Here is a 19602-nt window from a genome sequence, read left to right on the forward strand (position 1 = left end):
TCTTAATGTTAGCAGTCTTGTGTTTAGATTGTTACCTGAAGAAAAAAAAGACAAACTGTCCAGAATGCTGATTCTACTGTTTTAGTGGGAAAAAATTTCTAACAGGCAACTGGCAAACAACAAAACTTTTGAAAAAGCAGTCCTGGGGAGAGTCCAGTGCAGTTTCATAATGGGTAGGAATAGTTACTTTGCTGCCTTTTTTTTTTTTTTTTTTTAATCTTTCTGGGTTTGATGTGGATCTCTATTTGTTCAGGAAATTGTGACGTGTGTTCTGGGCAGGGTCTGAGGTTTTGGAACCTTTTCTAAAAGGAACAGAGGGCACCCTGCTACACTTCCTTGTTGTGAGGTTGGCGTGCAGGTGGTGAAGCTCAAGTGAGCTGGTCATCATGCAGGTGATCCTCCAGGGCAGCAGGCTTTTCTTGGCTCTCGCCTTCATCCTGATTTTGGATTCTTCAGCTCAAGGTAAGACCCAGGAATCTTGTCCCCCTGTAATCCTCCTTGTAAGCCCCAGGGTCCACACAAATAATTATATTCACTTTAAGGTACAGAACATATTATATTGTGGGAAAGCAGGCAAAAAAAAAAAAAAAAAAAAAAGGATTTGGGGGTAGCTGAACTCCTTAGTGTGAGGTGTGAGTTTGGTTACATTTGGTACCAAAAACAAAAACCAAAAAACTCTGAGCTGGTGAGGCCTTGTAAGTTCTCATAATGATTGAAATGTACTATTTTATTTTTGAATGAAAGTGTATGGTTTATAAATAAGCTCAAAAAAGGAATATAGAAAATGACTTACCCCTAAGTGTCTACTTCAATCCCAAATTTTAACATAATACGGTGGTGTCATAATTTTTGTGACACTGGGAAATGCTATTTTAAAAATCAGAGTAAATTTGACTGCATGTATTTTATCTTCTTTTTTAAACTTGGTTCTTAGTGAATATTCAATTATGGTTAGGTATATAGTTAATTCAAACCTTCTCAGATTTTAAAGAGAGGCCAAAGAATTTTAGTAATAGTGCTATTGCTCAGAGAAACATCACATTTGGAATTTCTTGTTAGGTTTCTCTATCATTCAGGGTTGTTTAGTCAGAATGAAACAACTTAAAACATTTAATGACTAAGAAAATGAAAATGATTAGTTTGTAAGAAAAATACAATTTCTTCTCCTTTGGTAAATAAGGGATCATGTCTGAATAAGGCAGAAAGTCATGGCCTGGTAAATAGATGGGAGAATGTATCGTATGAAAACATTAAGTTCCCCCAAATCATAAAGGAAATATTGAGTCATAGTGACATACATGTCATGGATTTGTTTACTCAAAGTAACTTCTAGTCGTCTTGTTTTTACTTCCGGTGGAAATGAATATGTACAGATGATCTCAGATATATTCATTATGTATCGGAAATTTATAAAATCACTTTCTTCTTGTTATGCAATTATTGAAGAAAAAACCAACAAGTAATGTTGCTGAAACTTTTCCATTAATCTATTTAGTTTTTAAAGTATAAAACATTGTTGACTATAAGGAACAGGCTTTACTTGGATCTTTTAGGGGAAACCTTCAGTTTTATGAAATAATTCCCTAATATGTTTTGACAAGATCCAGGCAGTGAGGTCTGTGTTTGTAGCACAGACTTGAATGACCAGTTGGTGCTGGGTTCACCCTGACCAGAGCTATATGAGTCTTTACATTTTCAAAATTTCCCAGAAATGTCACATTTCCCAGTAAGATTCAATAGGGAAAACTAAAATTAAAACAAAACATTCTTTATGTAGTAGGTATTCTTCAGAAAGAAATGAAGAAAGAAATCATTATGAAATTGTATAAAGCACTAGCATTTATGTTGTCACTGGGTGGGTTTAGTTCTTTGTTGGAAAAGGAACCAAAAAAGAGAGAATGAATGCACTGAAAAACTAGGGTGTTTCCAAAGGAGAAGTGCATTTGGTGTTGCAATTAAGGGTCTGTGCCCACATCTGAATAAGAAGAAAAACAGATGTCCATCCATGGCTACATGGGTGAGTGACAGAAACTCAAGGCTGCAGTGCAAAGAAGCCACTATTTCACCATACTTCCATGTGATGCTGGATCTGATTCTGCAGCATTCTTTCCCCATTAAAAAAAATTTTTTTTTCTTAACCCACTGGTTTGATTGAATTGATCAAATCCACTAGACTGGCCTGCCTTTACTGAAACAACACATCTTAAGTTACTGTATTGGCTTGCTAGGGCTGCCATAACAAAGTACCACAGACTGAGTGGCTTAAACAGCAGGAATTCATTTCCTCACAGTTCTGAAGGCTAGAAGTCCAAGATCAAGGTGTCAGCAGCGTTGGTTTCATTCTGAAGCTTCTCTCCTTGGCTTGTAGATGGCTGGCTTGTCTGTCTTCACCGGCTCCTTCCTCCGGGTGTGTCTGTGTCCCAATCTCCTCTTCTTATAAGAACACCAGCTATATTCAATTAGGGCTTATCCATATGACTGCATTTTATCTTAATTACCTCTTTTAAAGCCCCATCTCCAAATGCAGTCCCATTCTGAGGTCCTAGGGGGCGGATTAGGACTTCAACACATGAATTAGGGAAGGACACAGTTCAGCCTTTATCAGTGACTATAAGTCAAACCCAAGTAAAGAAATGGTGTAAAAGCGTGCCTACTGAGTGTAAAGAGAAGGAAGTTTGACTACGTGTGGGAGATCCCGGAGAGGACAGATGGCCAATCAATTTAACATAGAGCTCCAGGGGATTATTGATGAGCCTGTGAATCCTTTTATTGCCTTTTTTTTGCAAAGATGTCCATAAAGAGGGGAAATGGAAAATCCATGAGCAGATATGGTCAAAGGAGTCAGTGCCAGACCAGGTGTCCACTCTACACTGCCTCTGAGATCACAATAATATTGATTCCACCTACCTGCACTGCTGTTTGACTGTAAAGTGATTTCACATCTGTTCTCTGGTGAATGATCATCACATTCCCTGTGAAGAGGAATTAACACCAATTTATGGAGGAGAAAACTGGATCTTTCATTCATCATATCATTTGCTCTTCAAATCAACCTCTTGCAAAAAATTTATGAAACTTGCCCAAAGCCCACAACAACAGGCTAATCGCATAGCTGGTCATCTGATTTCAAGCACAGAGTTAACTTTCTACTGCAATTTAGCTGTATTCTAGGTGGATTGGAGATTTTCTTTATTTAAAACAACCAACCTTGCTTTAACTATAGCCCTTGCTACAAAGACCACTGAGTTGAGGGACAGAAAGGGAGAAATTGAAAGCAAACTTGGAACTTTATATAGCTTGTCAATCCATGCAAGGGTGGGAGAACCTTAACCATCTTGTAGAATTTATTGGCCTGTAGGAAGCAACTTCAACTTAGATAGTGATGTCAGTTTGAATGCTACTAAATGATGAATCAAAATGGTCTTCTTCCCTCACTCGCAACATGGCAGTTTCTGCTTGTTTTTCTAACACGCCTGCAGCAAGTCTCATTAAGAATAAATTAGTAAATTGTGATGATTTGGGGGGAAAATTGATACTATAATGTAAAAAGGTATAGAGAGATTACTGGGGTAAGTTATTTGCTTTGGTAATGTTTATGCATAGAAAGTATTTTGCTAAAGCAGGACTAGTGACTCTGTGTGTGTGTGTGAGAGAGATGGAGTCAGAGAGAGAGGGTGGAGGTGGGCAGTGAGGGTAGTGATTCTAAATAAAAACCATTCTTTCCCTTTGAATCCACTACAAAATTAACCAGTCGATCTGCTAGTGGGACCTGTTAGGAAGATAATTTTTCTGTCCATGAGCATACTCCCTTTTACTTTTTAAATTATGGTAATCATAAGACATTTCTCTCAAGCAAGATCGAATCAAGGTACTCCCACACATCATTGGCTGGAACTGTTGAACTTTCACATCCTGCCAACATCCTTGAAAAAATATGTCAGGAACTTTGTGACGATGTTCTTTATTTTAAAGCAGATTTAAAATCACCAGTCATGATGATCGTTTGGTAAAGTGCAGCAATATAGAATCACTACATTATGCAGCTGGAACTAACATAGTATTGTAGGTCAATTTACTTAAAAAAAAAACCCTCATATTATTTTATTTATATGGAATATTCAACTTGGTTAAAATATTGAAACCAAAAGTAGATTGATTAGTGGTTACTGAGGGATGAGACACATAAGATACAGGAGCTGGATAGCTAAAGGATAGCCTATGGCATTCTGTGATGATAAAATTGTTCTAAATTTGTGATAGTTGCACATACTATGAATATGCTAAAAACTTTTATATATTAGAATTTTATATATTAGAAGAGTGAATTGTGTGCTATGTTAAATATATACCAAATACATACCAAATTTTTTTAATTAAAAAAAAATCATCAGTCCCAAATTACATAAACTTTTTTTGGGTGGGGGGAGGGGTGGACTTCTACTTTTGATTTCTTTATAAATCTTGGAACAGCTTTATTGAGATAGAGTTCACATACCATCCAATTCACCCATTTAAAGTGTACATCAATGGTTTTTTAGTATATTCACAGGTAAGTGCAACCATCACCCTAGCCAATTTTGGAAAATTTTCATCACCCCCAAAAAGAAACTTCTCTTTATAAAATTTAAAAGTTGAGATTCTGAACTCTAGGGGAAATTCTGTATTTCAGAATTTTTCTAATTTACCAAAGTTGTGTTTTTTTTACAGCAGTGAAAAGATGTGATCTTTCACTTGGATACTTCCTCATAAAGTATCAGTTTTACTTTTCTGTTTAACGTCCTATCTATGCAAGTATTTCCTCAGCTAGATATTCAGCCTTCAGTCACAGTAGAGGAGAATGTCTAGACCTGCCTGGTCCAAAATGGTAGCCACGGGCCTCTTATGGCTACTAAGCACTTGAAATGTGTGAAATGCAGTGAGTACAAATTGGGACATGGTGTAAGTGCAAAATATACACCAGATTTAAAATCTTAGTATAAAAAAAGTGCAAAATGTCCATTAATAACTTCTATATTGATTATGTTAAGTGACAATTTAAAACATATTAATTTAAGTAAAGTGTTTTAAAATTAATGTCACTTGTTTCTCTTTAACTTTTAAAAATATGGCTGTGGTAACATTGAAAATTCCATACGTGTTCGTATGGTTCCTCTTGTTTCTATGGGACAGTGTGGGTCTAGATGGCATTGGGTGTGAAGACATCGCCCTCTGCTGGAGTAGATGTCGGATTTTTATCTGACTTAACATGACGAGGCTTCTAAGTAGCAATTCATTAGATGCCAAATTTCCTCAGGAAAGAATTGGAGAAGGAGAAAGAGCTAAAAGTATGAAATACCTACCACGTGCAAAGGCTTGTGCTAAGTGTTTCACATACTTTTACCTCTTATAAACAGAAACTCTTTGGGATACTACTGTTCATACATGAAAGATGAGAAATTGAGAATCAGAGAGGTACTAAATGGTAGAACAAGAATTTAAATTTTGGTCTTTTTACAAACTATTTACTATCAGAGATGGATCAATAGGTCACTGTCATCCTTCTCAGCATCGGGAAAATTAGCATTTAAAGAGCTCTGACAGAGGTGTTAGATACTGTTCTAAGAACCTAACATTTATATCTCATTATTAGAGCTATTACTGTCCCCATTTTATGAATGAGGAAATTGTGGTACAAGGAGGTTAAGTTGGTTAAAGTCACATAGCTAGTAAGGGGCAGACACCGTCATGTCATCTTGCTACCTCACCTCCAGCCTCCAAGCAATGACACAGCTAAGCCATTCTGGATGCCTGGAGTCCCAGACCAGAAATACAAGCTATATTCAGGAACTATGGGGAAGACTGTAGCAGAATAGGAGTTCTGAAAGGAAGAATGAAAGAAAAAAGACAGAAAGAAAAAGAAAGAGGGAAAAGAACAATGGGAGAACATTTGAGAAAATGGGAGAACACCTGAGAACAAACATGAGAAGAAAAAAAAATCACCAGAGTTTACCATTGTCATTATTTTTGTGTGTTTCCTCCCATTTCCCTTCAATACCTGGTTATGTAGTTGTACTAACAACTACATTATGTACAGAGTGGTATTCTGCTTTTTCTCACTCTTTTTAAAATACAGATTTCCCTATGATGCTACATAGTCCTTTCCATAAGTACTATGTTTTTCCCACTTGGTTAATATTCTCTCATATGAATGCCTCATAATTTATCTGAGTATTTTCTATTGTTTTGATTATTTAATTATTTTCTGTTTCCCTATTTTTAAGTAATACTAAGGTGAACAGCTTCACATTATCTTTTATATATTATATTTTCTTTCTATATATATGTATATCATGTATATCTTAATGATGTAATAACTTGGAAATGCTGTATTTATAAAATTAATCAAACATATTAGCTAGGATAAAGTTGAGTGTAAACAGACATAATGGACAGTCATGAAGAAAGAGGACATTTTGAAAAAGTTCTGTGGTTCTGCAATCTTTTAAGAACAAAGTCTTTGGCCATCCCATTCAGATGTAAAGTGAACGTGACCTCGGTAGAGGCTCCACTTTTCAACCTCTCATAGTTGAGAACTGGACGCAACTTGTGCATATGCTCCTAGAAACACAGATACCCAGGGGGAAAAAAAGGCAAAATTCAAAAATTGATGGTCTCTGGGGGTTTAGGTAATGATACTAGGAGTAACTTTTCTTGTTTGCTACATTTTTAAAATTTTTGATAATGAACACATATTTCTTTTCTAACATAAAAGTTATTAAAAATTGCAACAAAGGCAGTCTAGATGTAAGGAATATCTAGATGACTCTCCATTTCTAAGAGAGAGTACTATAACAGGTAGAGACCCCTCTACACCCAAAGTCAGGAAACCCTTTGACAAGTTGCTGTATGAATCCATTTACATATAATTCTAGAAAATGCAAACTAATTTATAATGACTGAAAGCAGATTGATGGTTGGGAGGTGGCCAGTGGAGGGGGTTGAGGGGGAGTCATGAGGAGGGAGGGAGAAGGGAAGGATCACAAAGGGGCACAAGGAAACTCTGGGGGGTGTTGGATGCATTCATACCCTTGATTGTGGTGATGGTACCATGGTTTATCCATATGTCCAAACATTAAACTGTACACTTTAAATATGTACAACTTATTGTATTAATTCCGCCTTAATGAAGCTGTTAAAAAATAAAAATAATTTTTATTAAAATACTCAAAAATCTAAAGGTTCAAAGGTACATGCAGTGAAAAGTTAAGAGTCGTTCCTTCCACCATCTTTCAGCCACCAATTCCCTCTACAAAGACAATCAGTTTGCTGTGTATTTTTTCAGACGTGTTCCATGCCTACAGGCATATAGTAAATACATTCTTAAAAATACAAACACACACAAATGGTAAAACACAATGCATAGTGTTCTTTACTTTTTTTAACTTAATAATATACCTTAAAGATTATTATTTATCAGTACCCAGAGAACTGCCTCATTCTTTTAATAGTTGTATAGTATTGTAGACTGTGCCTCAATTCATTAACATTTAATTTTCTAATTTTTGTTATTGAAAAAAATATTGCAGTGATTGTCCCCAATACTATTTTTCATTTTATTTTGTTTTCTTAAGTGGTTGTTAACATTTATATCTCGATCTGTACGGACAATAACGTACAGGGCTTTAAAATCAATTTTCCTGCTTTTCAAGAATTTTAGATGTGTCCTTTCTTGTTAAGAAATTATTAGTCACACTTGTGTGAATCAAATATGTACTTGAGGTGGGGAGGAGATGAACCACTGGAAGGACAGTGAAATATTTCTCACCACCAGGCCTCCACATCCTCCTTGCTAAACCAAAGAACGAACAATTTATTTCATGAATTAATAAAGGATCTTCCATATAACCTCTTAACGGAGACTTTTGCACAGAAATTAAAAAGAGGCTGTTACAGACCAGCTTCTGTGAATAGAGGAGATTTGTTCTTTTGAAAACTCTGACTAGATCTGAGGGCAAAGAAAGAGGCCAAGTTTTATCTACTTTTCATTCCCAAGAACACCATATGGCCCTAAAGAACTAGAGCTCTGTAATATCTCAGGTACTACTTGGTGTATTCCTTAACCTTTCTGAGCATGATTCGACTCATCTATATCAGAAGAGGCAGGCTTTGGGGTCAGATGTAGGTTTCAATCCTGGGTCCTCCACTTGGCACCTATGTGGCCTCAGTTTTCCATTGTATAAAGTGAAAATAATAGTACAAAGATAATAATAGTTAGTATTATCAAGTGTTTACTGTGTGCCTGGCACTACGTTAAAGGTCTTTACATGCATTTTCTCATTTAGTTTTTGTGCCAGTTTATGAAGAAGAAGCATTCTTAGTACCTTGGTTTCTGGTGGGGGCTCAGGGAAGTGAAGGTTTCACATCTCACCAGTAGCAGAGCTGGGACTTCACTCCAGATAGCTAATTGCCAAGACCTATTCTAACCTTAAACTATAAGATACCTTACAGGGGTGTTGTGAGAAGGACAAATGGTGTACAGAAAAGGCTGGCAAATAGTGGGTGCTCCTGTTACATTAATAATCATAAAACCTGTCCACATCTTACCTACCAAATTTAACATAAATTTCTTAGGGACAGAGTGATTAGAAACAGTGTAAGAGATATTTATTGACCACATGGATTCCTTGTTTGGGCAGGTTCTCCTGTGCGGAGAGCCAGGTACCAATGGGTACGCTGCAATCCTGACAGTAATTCTGCAAACTGCATTGAGGAAAAGGGACCGGTGTTCAACCTACTTCCAGGTGAATCCAACAGAATCCTTCCTCCAAGGACTGACCCTTTTTCGTAAGTGGACTTTCTCTGACTTTACTTCCACCAACCTCTGTTGAGATCTTGGCATGGAGGTGGGAGGGTTGCCCAGAGTGTTTTTCTTCAGGCTCTTGCTTTTGTGGTTTTGTTTTCACTGTACAGTACAGGGTAAAACTGTACTGTATTTACTGGTATACGAGATGCACAAGAATACATGATTCATCTACATTTTTGTGAGGTCTTTTTTTGTGGCAGAAACAAAAATTGAATATTATTCAGAAATAGGTATTAAAATGATTGAATGTTATTTTATCAAGGCAAATAGAGCATATATATATTAAAATCCAATAGGAGTCTATCACCTGAACAGATAAACAAAATGTAGTAACATCCCTAAAGTGGAATATTATTTGGCCATAAGGAAGAAGGAAGTACTGATAAATGCTAAAACATGGATGATGAATCCTGAAAACATGATGCAAAGAGAAGGAAACCAGGCACAAAAAGCCACATATCATATGATTCCATTTATATGACATGCAAATCCAGAGAGACAGAAAGTAGATTAGTGGATGCCAGGGGCTGTGGAGGAGAAAGAATAAAGAGTGACTGCTTCAGGTATGGGATTTTTGAGGGGTGATAAAAATGTTCTGGAATTAAATAGTGGCGATTAAAAAAAAAAAGAAGAAGAAATTAGGGAAAGGAAGAATAAATGGTCATGATTCATAAAAAAGAAAGCTAAACCTCTTCTTGATCAGATAAAACCTGCTTTAAACTAGCAAAAAAGACCCAATAGGAATTCATAAGTAACAAAAAATCAAACTGTATTAGAACCCATTATTTCAAAGAATATCAAAGGTATATGTAGCAAAAATATGTTATGAAAGAAATATCATAAAAGTTTTAATTTTCAGACTTAAATAGAACACAGTATCATCTTCCCTTCAGTATGCAGACATTTTCTAGTATCTTCTACATTTAGGTAAAATCCCTTCTTTGACCGTGTGTACACTCCAGCTGTTGCCCCCTTCTCTGCTCTTCACAGTAACACTTCCTGAAAGGGTTGCTGATGCTTACTGTCTCCCTCCTCCTCTCCTCAACCCCTTCTGGTCGGACTTCCATCCCTACCTTCCACCCAGAGTGTTTGTTAAGGCCACAATTACTCCTGGTTAACACAACTGTGGGTTACTTCTCTATGTTTAGCTTGCCTGATTTCTTAATTGCCTTCAAAAACAGCTGACCATCTCTCCTTTGAAATATTTTCTTCTCTAGGCTTACATGGCCTCACCTTATCTTGGGTTCCCTTCTATTTCCCTGGTTGTTCTTTCTCCTCTGATTAATATTTGATATGTTGGTGTGGCCCTGACTCTGTCCGGGGCTGCTTCTCTATCTGCATACTTTCTTTAGGTGACTTCATCCTGTTCCATGGCTTTTGCTACTATGTGTGCGTGTGTATGTGCATGTGTGCGTGTGTGTGTCTGTGTGTGTCTGTGTCTGTGTGTGTGTTGGGGGGGGGAAGAGAGCGAGAAAGAGAAGCTACCAAGTCTGTGTTTCCAGCACTGATCCCTTTTCCCTGATTCCACAGTCTAAACTAGCAGGCAGGTCACCCTCATTCCTCTGCATAGCATTTAGCTCCACCTAATATTTTCCTGATTTATTTATTTACTTTTTATTGTCTGTCCTCCCCAAGTTATAAACTTCTTGAGCAAGGACCTCATTTGCCATCTACCTCATCCCCAATCTATATCAGGCACTCAGAACAGAGATCAGATATTCACTGAATATTTATTGAATGCATGCATGAAAGAAACTCTGATCTGTTGCATGGCCTGTGTTTTATTATTTTCATGGAGTAAATGACCCATAGGTTGTGAAACTAAACTTTTGTCTCTAATACTTTGTTGCTTTGTACTTTTGGTGCTGAACGGACTTCTGACTACTACAGTGAATCCAGCTGAATGAATGCACTTATTTTGGGGGATGAAATTGAATGTCAATATGCTGGCAAATATAAGGCTTGACTTGTTACAAATAATTTCTTAAGGGTGAGTTTTGTTGAAGCACTGTGAATTATTAGAAATTTTGTAGAAATTTTAAATTAAGAAAAAATGTCATCTATCTAAGCTGATTTAATTGTCCTTTCTTTAGTGGGAGAAAATGTAAAAATGGGGTCTTTAAAAAAAAAGACCCCTTAAGTAAATCCCAAACATAGGGTTGCTTTGCTAGTGATAAGAACATTAGCATTTTTTGCCTGAGTCTGCAATGAGTAGATATGGACTTGATAAATGCAATGAGTTAGACACAGTAAGTACAGGCAAACATGTGGAAAGGTCTGACTTATTTTTTGCTTTAAAGTACTGAATAACTGGGAAACTTTTAACTTCTAATTTGAGCAACTGAGTAGCTGCATTTATTTTCTTATCTTCGAAATTTATTACGATTATCTTTTTTACACTTCAAACTTTAATGTATTTTTTTTTCCTTTTTTCTGTCTTACTTCAGAATGACGAGATCCAAGAACCTAAATGATATCTTCCCTCTTTCTGAGGACTTTTCAGGATCAGGCTCTGGCTCTGAAGCAGGATCTGGAAGTGGCTTCCTAAGTGAAATTGAACAGGAATATCAACCAGTAGAAGAAAACAATGATTTTTATCACAACTTTAGGTCTCTGGAGAGAAATCTGCCCTCAGACAACGAGGACTTGGGTCAAGATGGACTAGAAGAGGATTTTACCATATAAAAGAGAGGGTTTCCCACCTTGATGCTCGGCAATGTATTTTGTGTACCATGGTTAAATGATTAATTTGGGGACAAAAAGCTTTATAGAAATTTTAAAACGTCTGAAAAAGAAGTTTAAGTTTTATCATCTTTTCTTTCTCACGAATTCTTAAAGCCTCCTTTACCTATACTATTGCCCTAGAAAATACCTGCACTTTTTTTGTATTATATTCAACAACATCGCTATGAAATTAACCAGACTCCCCATGTCTATAAAATTGCTTTAAAGAATAAATTATATTGTTTTAAAAAAAATTTAGTTTGAGAAGCAAGTTGACAGGTACTATTTCATATCTAAGCCTTCAGGAACCTGACTCTGTGAATTCTAGATACGCCCCTTTTCTTATGAAAAAACACAGATGAAACACACAGTGAATGTACAGAGTGGGTATTTGATATGTTTTAAGGTGTGAGTTAAGCTGTTTTAACTTAACTGTTTTAAGCAGTTAAGTTAAATGCTCTAATATTACCATTCAATGTGTTTGCAGAGCTAGTGGACATTATTGCTTAGAAGTGTGATTGCTGTCACAATTAGAAACTTAACACCCAAATTAAAGCACAGTTGTGTTCTCAATACCTCATACTGCTTTACCTTTTTTCCTGGATATCTATGTATTTTCAAATGTTACTCTATTAAAGCAGAAGTATAATCAAAGGGTTAAGCTGTCTGGGATCTCTTGTTCTAAACTCAGAATATAATTATTTTGTTCAGATGTTTCTAGACATCTTATCAACAAAGTATCTGTAAAATTATTTTACAGTGAGAGCAAATTTTGTAACTAGAATCAAATCTCATTAACCAGCAGATGAAGAAAACAATCACGCTACAGTAAGAGGGCTATTCTTGTCCAAACACTTCTTCTTCTTGAAGGCTATTGCCATCTCTGTTCCCCTTAGTTCTCAAAAGCCTGTCAGCATCAGTGTCATGGATCCTGTTCTGCATCATCTAGATCCCCTCTTCAGAACCAAGGACTTATTCAAATTAACCTCTGTTGAAGAGAGACACCTTGTCCAAGGCCACACCTCTTCCCAGGGCAGTCTGCACCCAATGCCTGGTTGATGTGGGTATGTTAATGCCAGACCCCTCCCCTGAACTTGGGGCAACTCAGCAAGGCCATCACAGATTCAGAGCTCCCTGAGGAGTCTGCTGAGGCTTTGTAGGGACTGCTCTGCAGCTTAGTTTCTTTCTTTACTTAACCTTGCTTCTTTCCGTTCCCCACTAAGAAAGCTCCCTTAGAAACTTTCTGCACACTAGTTTTCATCTCAGAGTTTGCTCCATGGAGAATCCAACCTGCAATAGTTGGTGCCAGGATGGATAGAAAGCAGATGCTAAAGTGGAATTTTGGGAATGGATCACCTACTGCCTGGCTGGCAATGAGGAACCCATTCCTGGCTGTAGACGCAGAACAGGCACAGGAGAACATTGCAATTGTTCAGACTTCCACTGATGATGAACTGGGATGGTGTACCAATGGAAGGAAGTGCACTAGGGTGCAGTGTATCAGGCATCTGAGGCATATGGGGAAGTAGTAATTATAAAGACAATGGTATTAAATGGCTCTTGGTGGAGGCAATTAATGAAAGGCCAAGGATGATTAATTAAAGACTAAATGTGAAAACAAATGGGCTTCCTCAGCACCATATCAAGAAACTCTCTTCTGCAGTGGAAAGGCTAGAAGGGTTGAGGCCCAGGCCTAAAATGTAATCCTAAGAATAGCTGAGTTTAAGAACGTTAAGTTGTCAATCTACCCAAGTTTGTTATGGGTCCTGATTGGGAAAATACTGGACCTTGAGAAATGAGGACATCTGGGTAGAAATGTATCTGGATTGATACATTCAGAATTTGAATCCTCAGATTTCCTTGAACCCTCTGAATCTATAGAAGGGGCCCACTCCTTAAGAACTAATGCTTTCCTCTGGCTTAAAGATGATTAAGAGGCTTCTGCCCTTTAAGACCACATGCATGCTCCCTCAAGGTCTGCCCCGCCTCCCTGCCTAGCCACGAGATCAATTACTAAAATTACAATATAACCCAACAGAAAAGTGTTGGGCCTGCTAAGGAGGAAAAGTGAAGGTTCTGTAGAACTTAGCTGTTATGTACCTCAGAAGCCAAGAGAGTGTCTATGTGACTTTAAGAGTGTTAGATTAAGGGATGGAGGCAAAATATCAGGTTGGATAAGGGAGTGTTTACCAATATGGAACTACTCTTCTGGGATACAGGATTTAATACTCTGGCAAGAACCCCAAGAGAAGGTGTTGACGTGCTGCTATAAATATTCTTAGAAGCTTGGAGAAAGTGACAGCCCCTCTTAAGTGAAGTAGAAATGCTAGAACTGCCATGGCAGGCACAGAAGAAGGGGTCAAAAGGTTTAAGGAAGTGAGCATGCTAGAATGAACAGATTGTGTAAGCTTCAGAAACCTACCAAAAGACTTTGTTCTGCAGGAAGGCCAAAGCAATGGAGAATACGCTGGTGAGAAGGACAGCATCTCTGAGCTATCAGTGGTAGATCTCCTCTGAAGGGCAGAGTTGATGGTAGAATGTTATTACAGGATGGAGTTCACTAATAGCCATGGGAATGATGGGGTCCAGAAATAATAGAGACCAGGTGGCAGTGTTCAGCCATCAGAAGGCAGAAGGAACAAGGGCATAATGAAATATAGGAAGCTTGATGGGCAAAGTTATGGAGCGACACCTTCAGAGGTAAGATAGTTGGAAAGAGTTCTGCACCCAATTCCAGTATGTGTTGGCAGGAGGTGGGGGTGGGGATGGAAATTTCCCCACATCAACCAGCAAGTTTCTGACACCAGCTGGGTGTTCTACAATTCAACTCAATTCTGACACTATCTACCTAGAGAGAGCATCAGATCCACAGGTTAAAGGCTCAGTCCCACAAGGCTGACCTCCACTTCAGATGCCAATTGCAAACTTAGGTTGTTACCTGTGCTTCTGACTGACTGGCTGTAAATTGGATGTTCCAATGACCCCTTCCTTAGGTTCAATTAATTTGCTAGAGCGACTCACAGAACTTAGAGAAACACTGTATTACCTAGATGACAAATTTATTATAAAAGGGTATAACTCCAGCTGGATGAAGAGATACCCAGGGTAAGTATCCCAAACAAACAGCTTCTGTCCTCATGTAGTTGGTTCCCCAATGTGGAAGCTCTCTGAGCCCTGTCCTTTTGGGGTTTTTTGAAGTTTCATTACATAGTTACGATTGATTAAATCATCGGTAATTGAACTTAATCTCCAGTCCCTTCCCCAGAAGTCAGAGGGTGGGACTAAAAATTGCAAGCCTTTAATCACACAGTGAGCTCCAATGGCCAGCAGTTCCCATCCTTAGGTATGGTCCAAAAGTCACCTCATAAACAAAATAAATGATACCTTTCTGGCTTTTCATCTTCTAGGAAATTCCAAGGGTTTCAGGAGCTCTGTGCCAGAAACAGTGGAGACCAAATCTATATATTCCTTGTTATAAATCACAGTGTCACAGCTGGGCAGCCAACAAAGGTATTGCTCAGTCTATTCAATCAGAAAAATTGAGGATGAATGATCAGGAGGCTTAGGCAGCTGCCTTAATAAAAAAGTATGAACCCTTTGAACAGTTTCTTTACCTGAGCCAGTTTTCAGACCTGGAACCCACTGACTAAAAGAGAGGCTAGGTGTTCTGCAAATAGACCCTGTGACACCATGGCAAGTATATACACCACTGATTCCTCTAAGACTTAACCAAGGGAACTGATGGCCATTAACTCAGGTACTATACCCTGGGGAAAGGAGAATATTTAAACATTTCAAGGACAGTCAGTCATAGGGTCTAATTGACTTTGATACATGGAGACCCAAAACATCATCATGGCCTCCCTGTTAGTGGGGCATTAGGTGATGAGGTAATAAATGGAATCTTGACCTAGCTCACGCTGGTCATTTTTCCAGTCCCCAAAAGTGTCATTAGAATGGGCATATTTGGTAGTTAGCACAACCCTACATTGGTTTCTTGACCTGTGTGACAGGAGAAGATCAAGTGGAAATTTCCAAAGCTACCCACCTCCATCCACCAACAAATTAAAAACACATTTATTCCTAGGGGAATGTCAGAGATTAGTACCTTTACAAACCTGAAGGATGCAGGGATCCTGGTCCCCAGTGTATCTCCATTTAATTCACCAGTCTGGGTCTTACAAAAACCAGATGGATCTTGGAGGGTGATAGTAGACTACCACAAATTCAACAAGGTAGTTCTAATTGCAGCAACTATGCCAGATGTAGTACTTCTGCTAGAGCAGAGTTACACAGCTTCAGATACATGGCAGGCAGGCACTGAGCTGATAAATGCTTTCTTTTCCATCCCTATCAAAAAAGAGAATCAGAAACAGGTTATGTTCTCTTGGAATGGACAACTGTACACATTTAGTCTATTCCCAGAGTTATGTTAAATCTTCTACCCTCTGTCATAATGTAACCTAAAAAGACCAGGACTGGCTGGACATCTCAAAGAATATCATAGTGGTCCAGTGTATTGATGGATGTGAGCCTGTGTCCAGACCCCCATGTTATGCAACCACTGATGAAATGACATCTCTCCCTCAGCTCATATCTCACGTCTATGGCCATATGGTGGGGGCAGGAAGTGTTCTTTATGACTAACTGGCAGCGTCAGAATAAGATCAAGCTTAGTTCACAGATGGATTGGCCTATAAATATAGGTTCAAGTCAGAAATGGATGGCAACAGAACCACAGTGCCAATCAGGAACAGCCTTGAAAATAGCTGTGAGAGGAAATCCTCCCAATGAGCAGAGCTTGAGGTGGTATACCTAGTCATTTACTCTGTGTGGAAAGAGAAGTAGCCCAAGGTTAGGATATATACAGTTTCATGGGTAGTGGTAAATGTTTTGGTCTGTTGGTAAGGGGCCTAAAATAGAAAGATTAGAAGATTGGGATTAATAAGTCTGGGGTAAAGGCACATGAATGGACCATTAAGAGAAGATGCAAAGTGTGAAAATCGCTGTATCAAATGGCAATGCAAATCAGAAAGAATCTATTACAGAAGAGGCACTAAACAACCAGGTAGACAAAATAACTTGGGTAGTTATCAGTCAGCCTCTGTAATAGGCTCCCTAATGATAACACAATAAATTAATGGAGGAGTAGCCATAATGGCAAAGAGGGAGGCCACACATGAGTTCCCACCGACCATGACTAATTTAGCTATTGATGTTGCCAAATGTCCCATATGCTAGCAATAGAGCTCACTGCTGCGCCACTTATATGGCACGATTCTTCAAGGAGATTTTGGTGGCAGGTTGACTATGTAAGGCCTCTTCCATCCTGGAGGGACCAGAGATTTGTTCTACCAGGAATAGACATGAATTCTAGGTATGTACTGTCTTTCCTACCTATTGGGCCTCCAGGAGTATTCACAACTAAGGGCTTACAGAATGTTTGATTCACCAACATGATTTCATATATAATTGCATCAGATCGATGAACCCACTTTACAGCAAGGAGATTCAATTTCCCTCAAATAGAGGCATATAGGTTCAACTCAATCCCACTAAAGATCACAGCAGCTCCTCTTTTTTAAAATAAAAGTGGATTAACAATTCAAAAATTTATATGGAAATACAAAGAACTTAGAACAGCTGAAACATTCTTGAAAAAGAACTAATTTGGAGTAATTACACATCCTTACTTCAAGGCTTATTATAAACCTACAGTAATCACTGCATTGTGGTATTGTGTGAAAGCAGACAAATAGATCAATAAAATAGAATTAAAAGAGCCATAATTATATATTTAATAGATTTTTGACAAAGGGACCAAAGTAATTTAATGGGGAAAGGAAATTATTTTCAACAAATGATGCTGGAACCATGTGTACAAAAATAAGCCCGCAAATCTTACCTCACATTATTTGCAAAATTTAATTTATGACAGATCACACAGCTAAATGTAAAAGCCAAAATTCTCAGATCATCCAAAAACATTATTAAGAAAATAAATAGTGAAGCTACAGAATGAGAGAAAATATTTGCAATTAATATATCTGTTATAGGACTTGTATCCAAAATATTTAATAAACTATAACTCAAGAAGACAAACATCCCAATGAAAAATTGGCAAAAGTATTTTTTCCTTTTTATTGACATATAATTGACTTATAATATTATATTAGTTTGAGGTAAAGAACAGTAATTTGATAATTTAATGTATTTTGTCTATATATTATAATGCTGACCTGAACATCAGCAATAATAGAGATGAACTTTAAAACGTGTATGAAGATGCTGTCCTGCTTTACTAAATAGAAATTTTACAGGTACACAAAAAAGCACATTTAACCATAATGTAAAGCTAATCCACAGACCACTGTTTTCACAGAAATTTCTGCTTTATAAACTTGGGTTAGGATTTTTTTTGTTTTCCTTCCCCTTACTGTCTTACAGTTTACTTTTTTTGTGTGTATGGTAAAAAAACACATAACATAAAATATACCATTTAAAACATTTTAAAGTATACAGTTCAATAGTGCTTATATTCACAGTAATGTAAAATGGATCTCCAGGACTTTTGCATCTTGCAAATCTGAAATTCTATACTCACTAGACAGCAACTCCCCTTACCACTTCCCTCCAATCTCTGGTAATTGCCTTTCTACTTTTGGTTTCTATGAATTTGACTACTTTAAGTAACTCATGTAAGTAGAATCATACAGTCTTTATGTGACTGACTTACTTCACTTAACATGATGCCCTCAAGTTTCATGTATGTTGTAGCATGTGATAGGATTTTCTTCCTTTTTAAGTCTGATTAATATTCCATTCATCCATCCAGGAACACTGGAATTGCTTCTATCTCTTGGCTATTATGAATGAAAATGAGTGTTCATATGCACTATGAACATGGGTGTGTTAATGCCCTCTTTGAGACCCTACTCTCAATTCTTTTGGATCTACACCCAGGACTGGGATTGCTAAATCATATGGTAGTCCCATTTTCATTTTTTTGAAGAAACTCCATACTGTTTTCCATAGGGGCTGTACCATTTTGCAGACTCGACAACAGTGCACAAGAGTTCTGATTTCTCCACATCCTCACCTACACTTGTTATTTTCTGTTTTTTTTAAAAAAAAACAGTAACCATCCTAATCAGTGTGAAGTGGTATCTTGTGGTTTTGATGTGCATTTCTCTGGTGATTAGTGATGTTGAGTATTTTTCATATGCTTGTTAAACATTAGTATATCATCTTTGGGAAAATGTTTAAGTCCTTTTCCCATTGTTTAATCAGTTTACTTGATTTTTTGCTACTAAGTTGTAGGAGTTATTAATATACTCTGGATATTAAGTATATGTTATTGAGTTATAGGAGTTCTTTAGATATTCTGGATGTCTTATTATACATATGATTTGCAAATATTTTCTCCAATGCACAGGTGGCCTTTCCACTGTTGTGTCCTTTGATGCGTGGAAATTTTTGAGTCCCATTCATCTACCTTTGCTTTTGTTGCCTGTGTTTTTGGTGTTACAAACAAGAAATCATTGTCAGTTCAAAGTCATGAAGATTCTCCCCTAGGTTCTCTTACAGGAGTTTTATAGTTTTAGGTCTTATGTTTAGGTCTTTAATACATTTTGAATTAATTTTTGTATATGATATAAGACAAGGGTCCAACTTCATTCTTTTGCATGTGGATACCCAGTTTTCTCAACATCATTTGTGACAAGACTGTCCTTTCCCCATTGAGTCATGACTGCACATTCGTCAGAGACCAACTGACCGTAAGTGAGGATTTTTTATTTTTTATTAGATTTTTATTATTTAGAAAAGTTTTAGGTTCACAGCAAAATTGAGCAGCAACTACTGAATTCCCGTGTATTCCCTGCTCTTCTCTACATGCCAAAGAAGTTTTTAGTTTCCTTACGTGAGCTTAAGATTGCACATTTTAAACCTTTCCCCTTTTCAAATACATGCATTTAAAGCCATAGCTCTCCCTCTAAACACTACTTCGCTATCCCATAAATTGTTATGTTGTATTT

At 37.4% G+C, this 19602-nt stretch overlaps 1 protein-coding gene and 1 long non-coding RNA gene across 10 annotated transcripts in view; one reads left to right on the forward strand and one right to left on the reverse strand.

The window, feature by feature from the left end:
• The window catches only part of LOC116667193, a 33040-nt gene that overhangs the window by 12461 nt on the left and 977 nt on the right, over positions 1-19602 (reverse strand). For 4 of the 9 annotated variants that reach the window (XR_004323998.1, XR_004323997.1, XR_004323996.1 and 1 more), the window contains exons 2-4: positions 15685-15916; positions 14951-15088; positions 2908-2972 (exon numbers count right to left, since the gene is read on the reverse strand). This is a non-coding gene — a long non-coding RNA (uncharacterized LOC116667193). Of the gene's footprint in view, positions 1-2114; positions 2450-2907; positions 2973-14950; positions 15089-15674; positions 15917-19602 lie in introns of those variants that run through there. The other 5 variants (XR_004324003.1, XR_004323995.1, XR_004324004.1 and 2 more) reach the window with 5 other exon arrangements.
• SRGN (serglycin) lies at positions 306-12224 on the forward strand. Its single transcript, XM_006181177.3, has 3 exons — positions 306-462; positions 8676-8823; positions 11290-12224. Exons 1-3 carry the CDS (start codon positions 387-389, stop codon positions 11525-11527), a joined length of 462 nt encoding a protein of 153 aa, XP_006181239.1. The 5' UTR covers positions 306-386; the 3' UTR covers positions 11528-12224.

This window comes from Camelus ferus, chromosome 11, assembly GCF_009834535.1.
Source record: "Camelus ferus isolate YT-003-E chromosome 11, BCGSAC_Cfer_1.0, whole genome shotgun sequence".
In the NCBI taxonomy this organism is placed as follows: Eukaryota; Metazoa; Chordata; class Mammalia; order Artiodactyla; family Camelidae; genus Camelus; species Camelus ferus.

Excerpts from the sequence above, each read along its gene's own strand:
- SRGN (XM_006181177.3), top strand. The coding sequence starts at position 387 with ATGCAGGTGATCCTCCAGGGCAGCAGGCTTTTCTTGGCTCTCGCCTTC. Across the intron at positions 463-8,675 it reads TTTGGATTCTTCAGCTCAAG|GTTCTCCTGTGCGGAGAGCC; the intron begins GTAAGACCCAGG and ends TTGTTTGGGCAG. Across the intron at positions 8,824-11,289 it reads CCAAGGACTGACCCTTTTTC|AATGACGAGATCCAAGAACC; the intron begins GTAAGTGGACTT and ends GTCTTACTTCAG.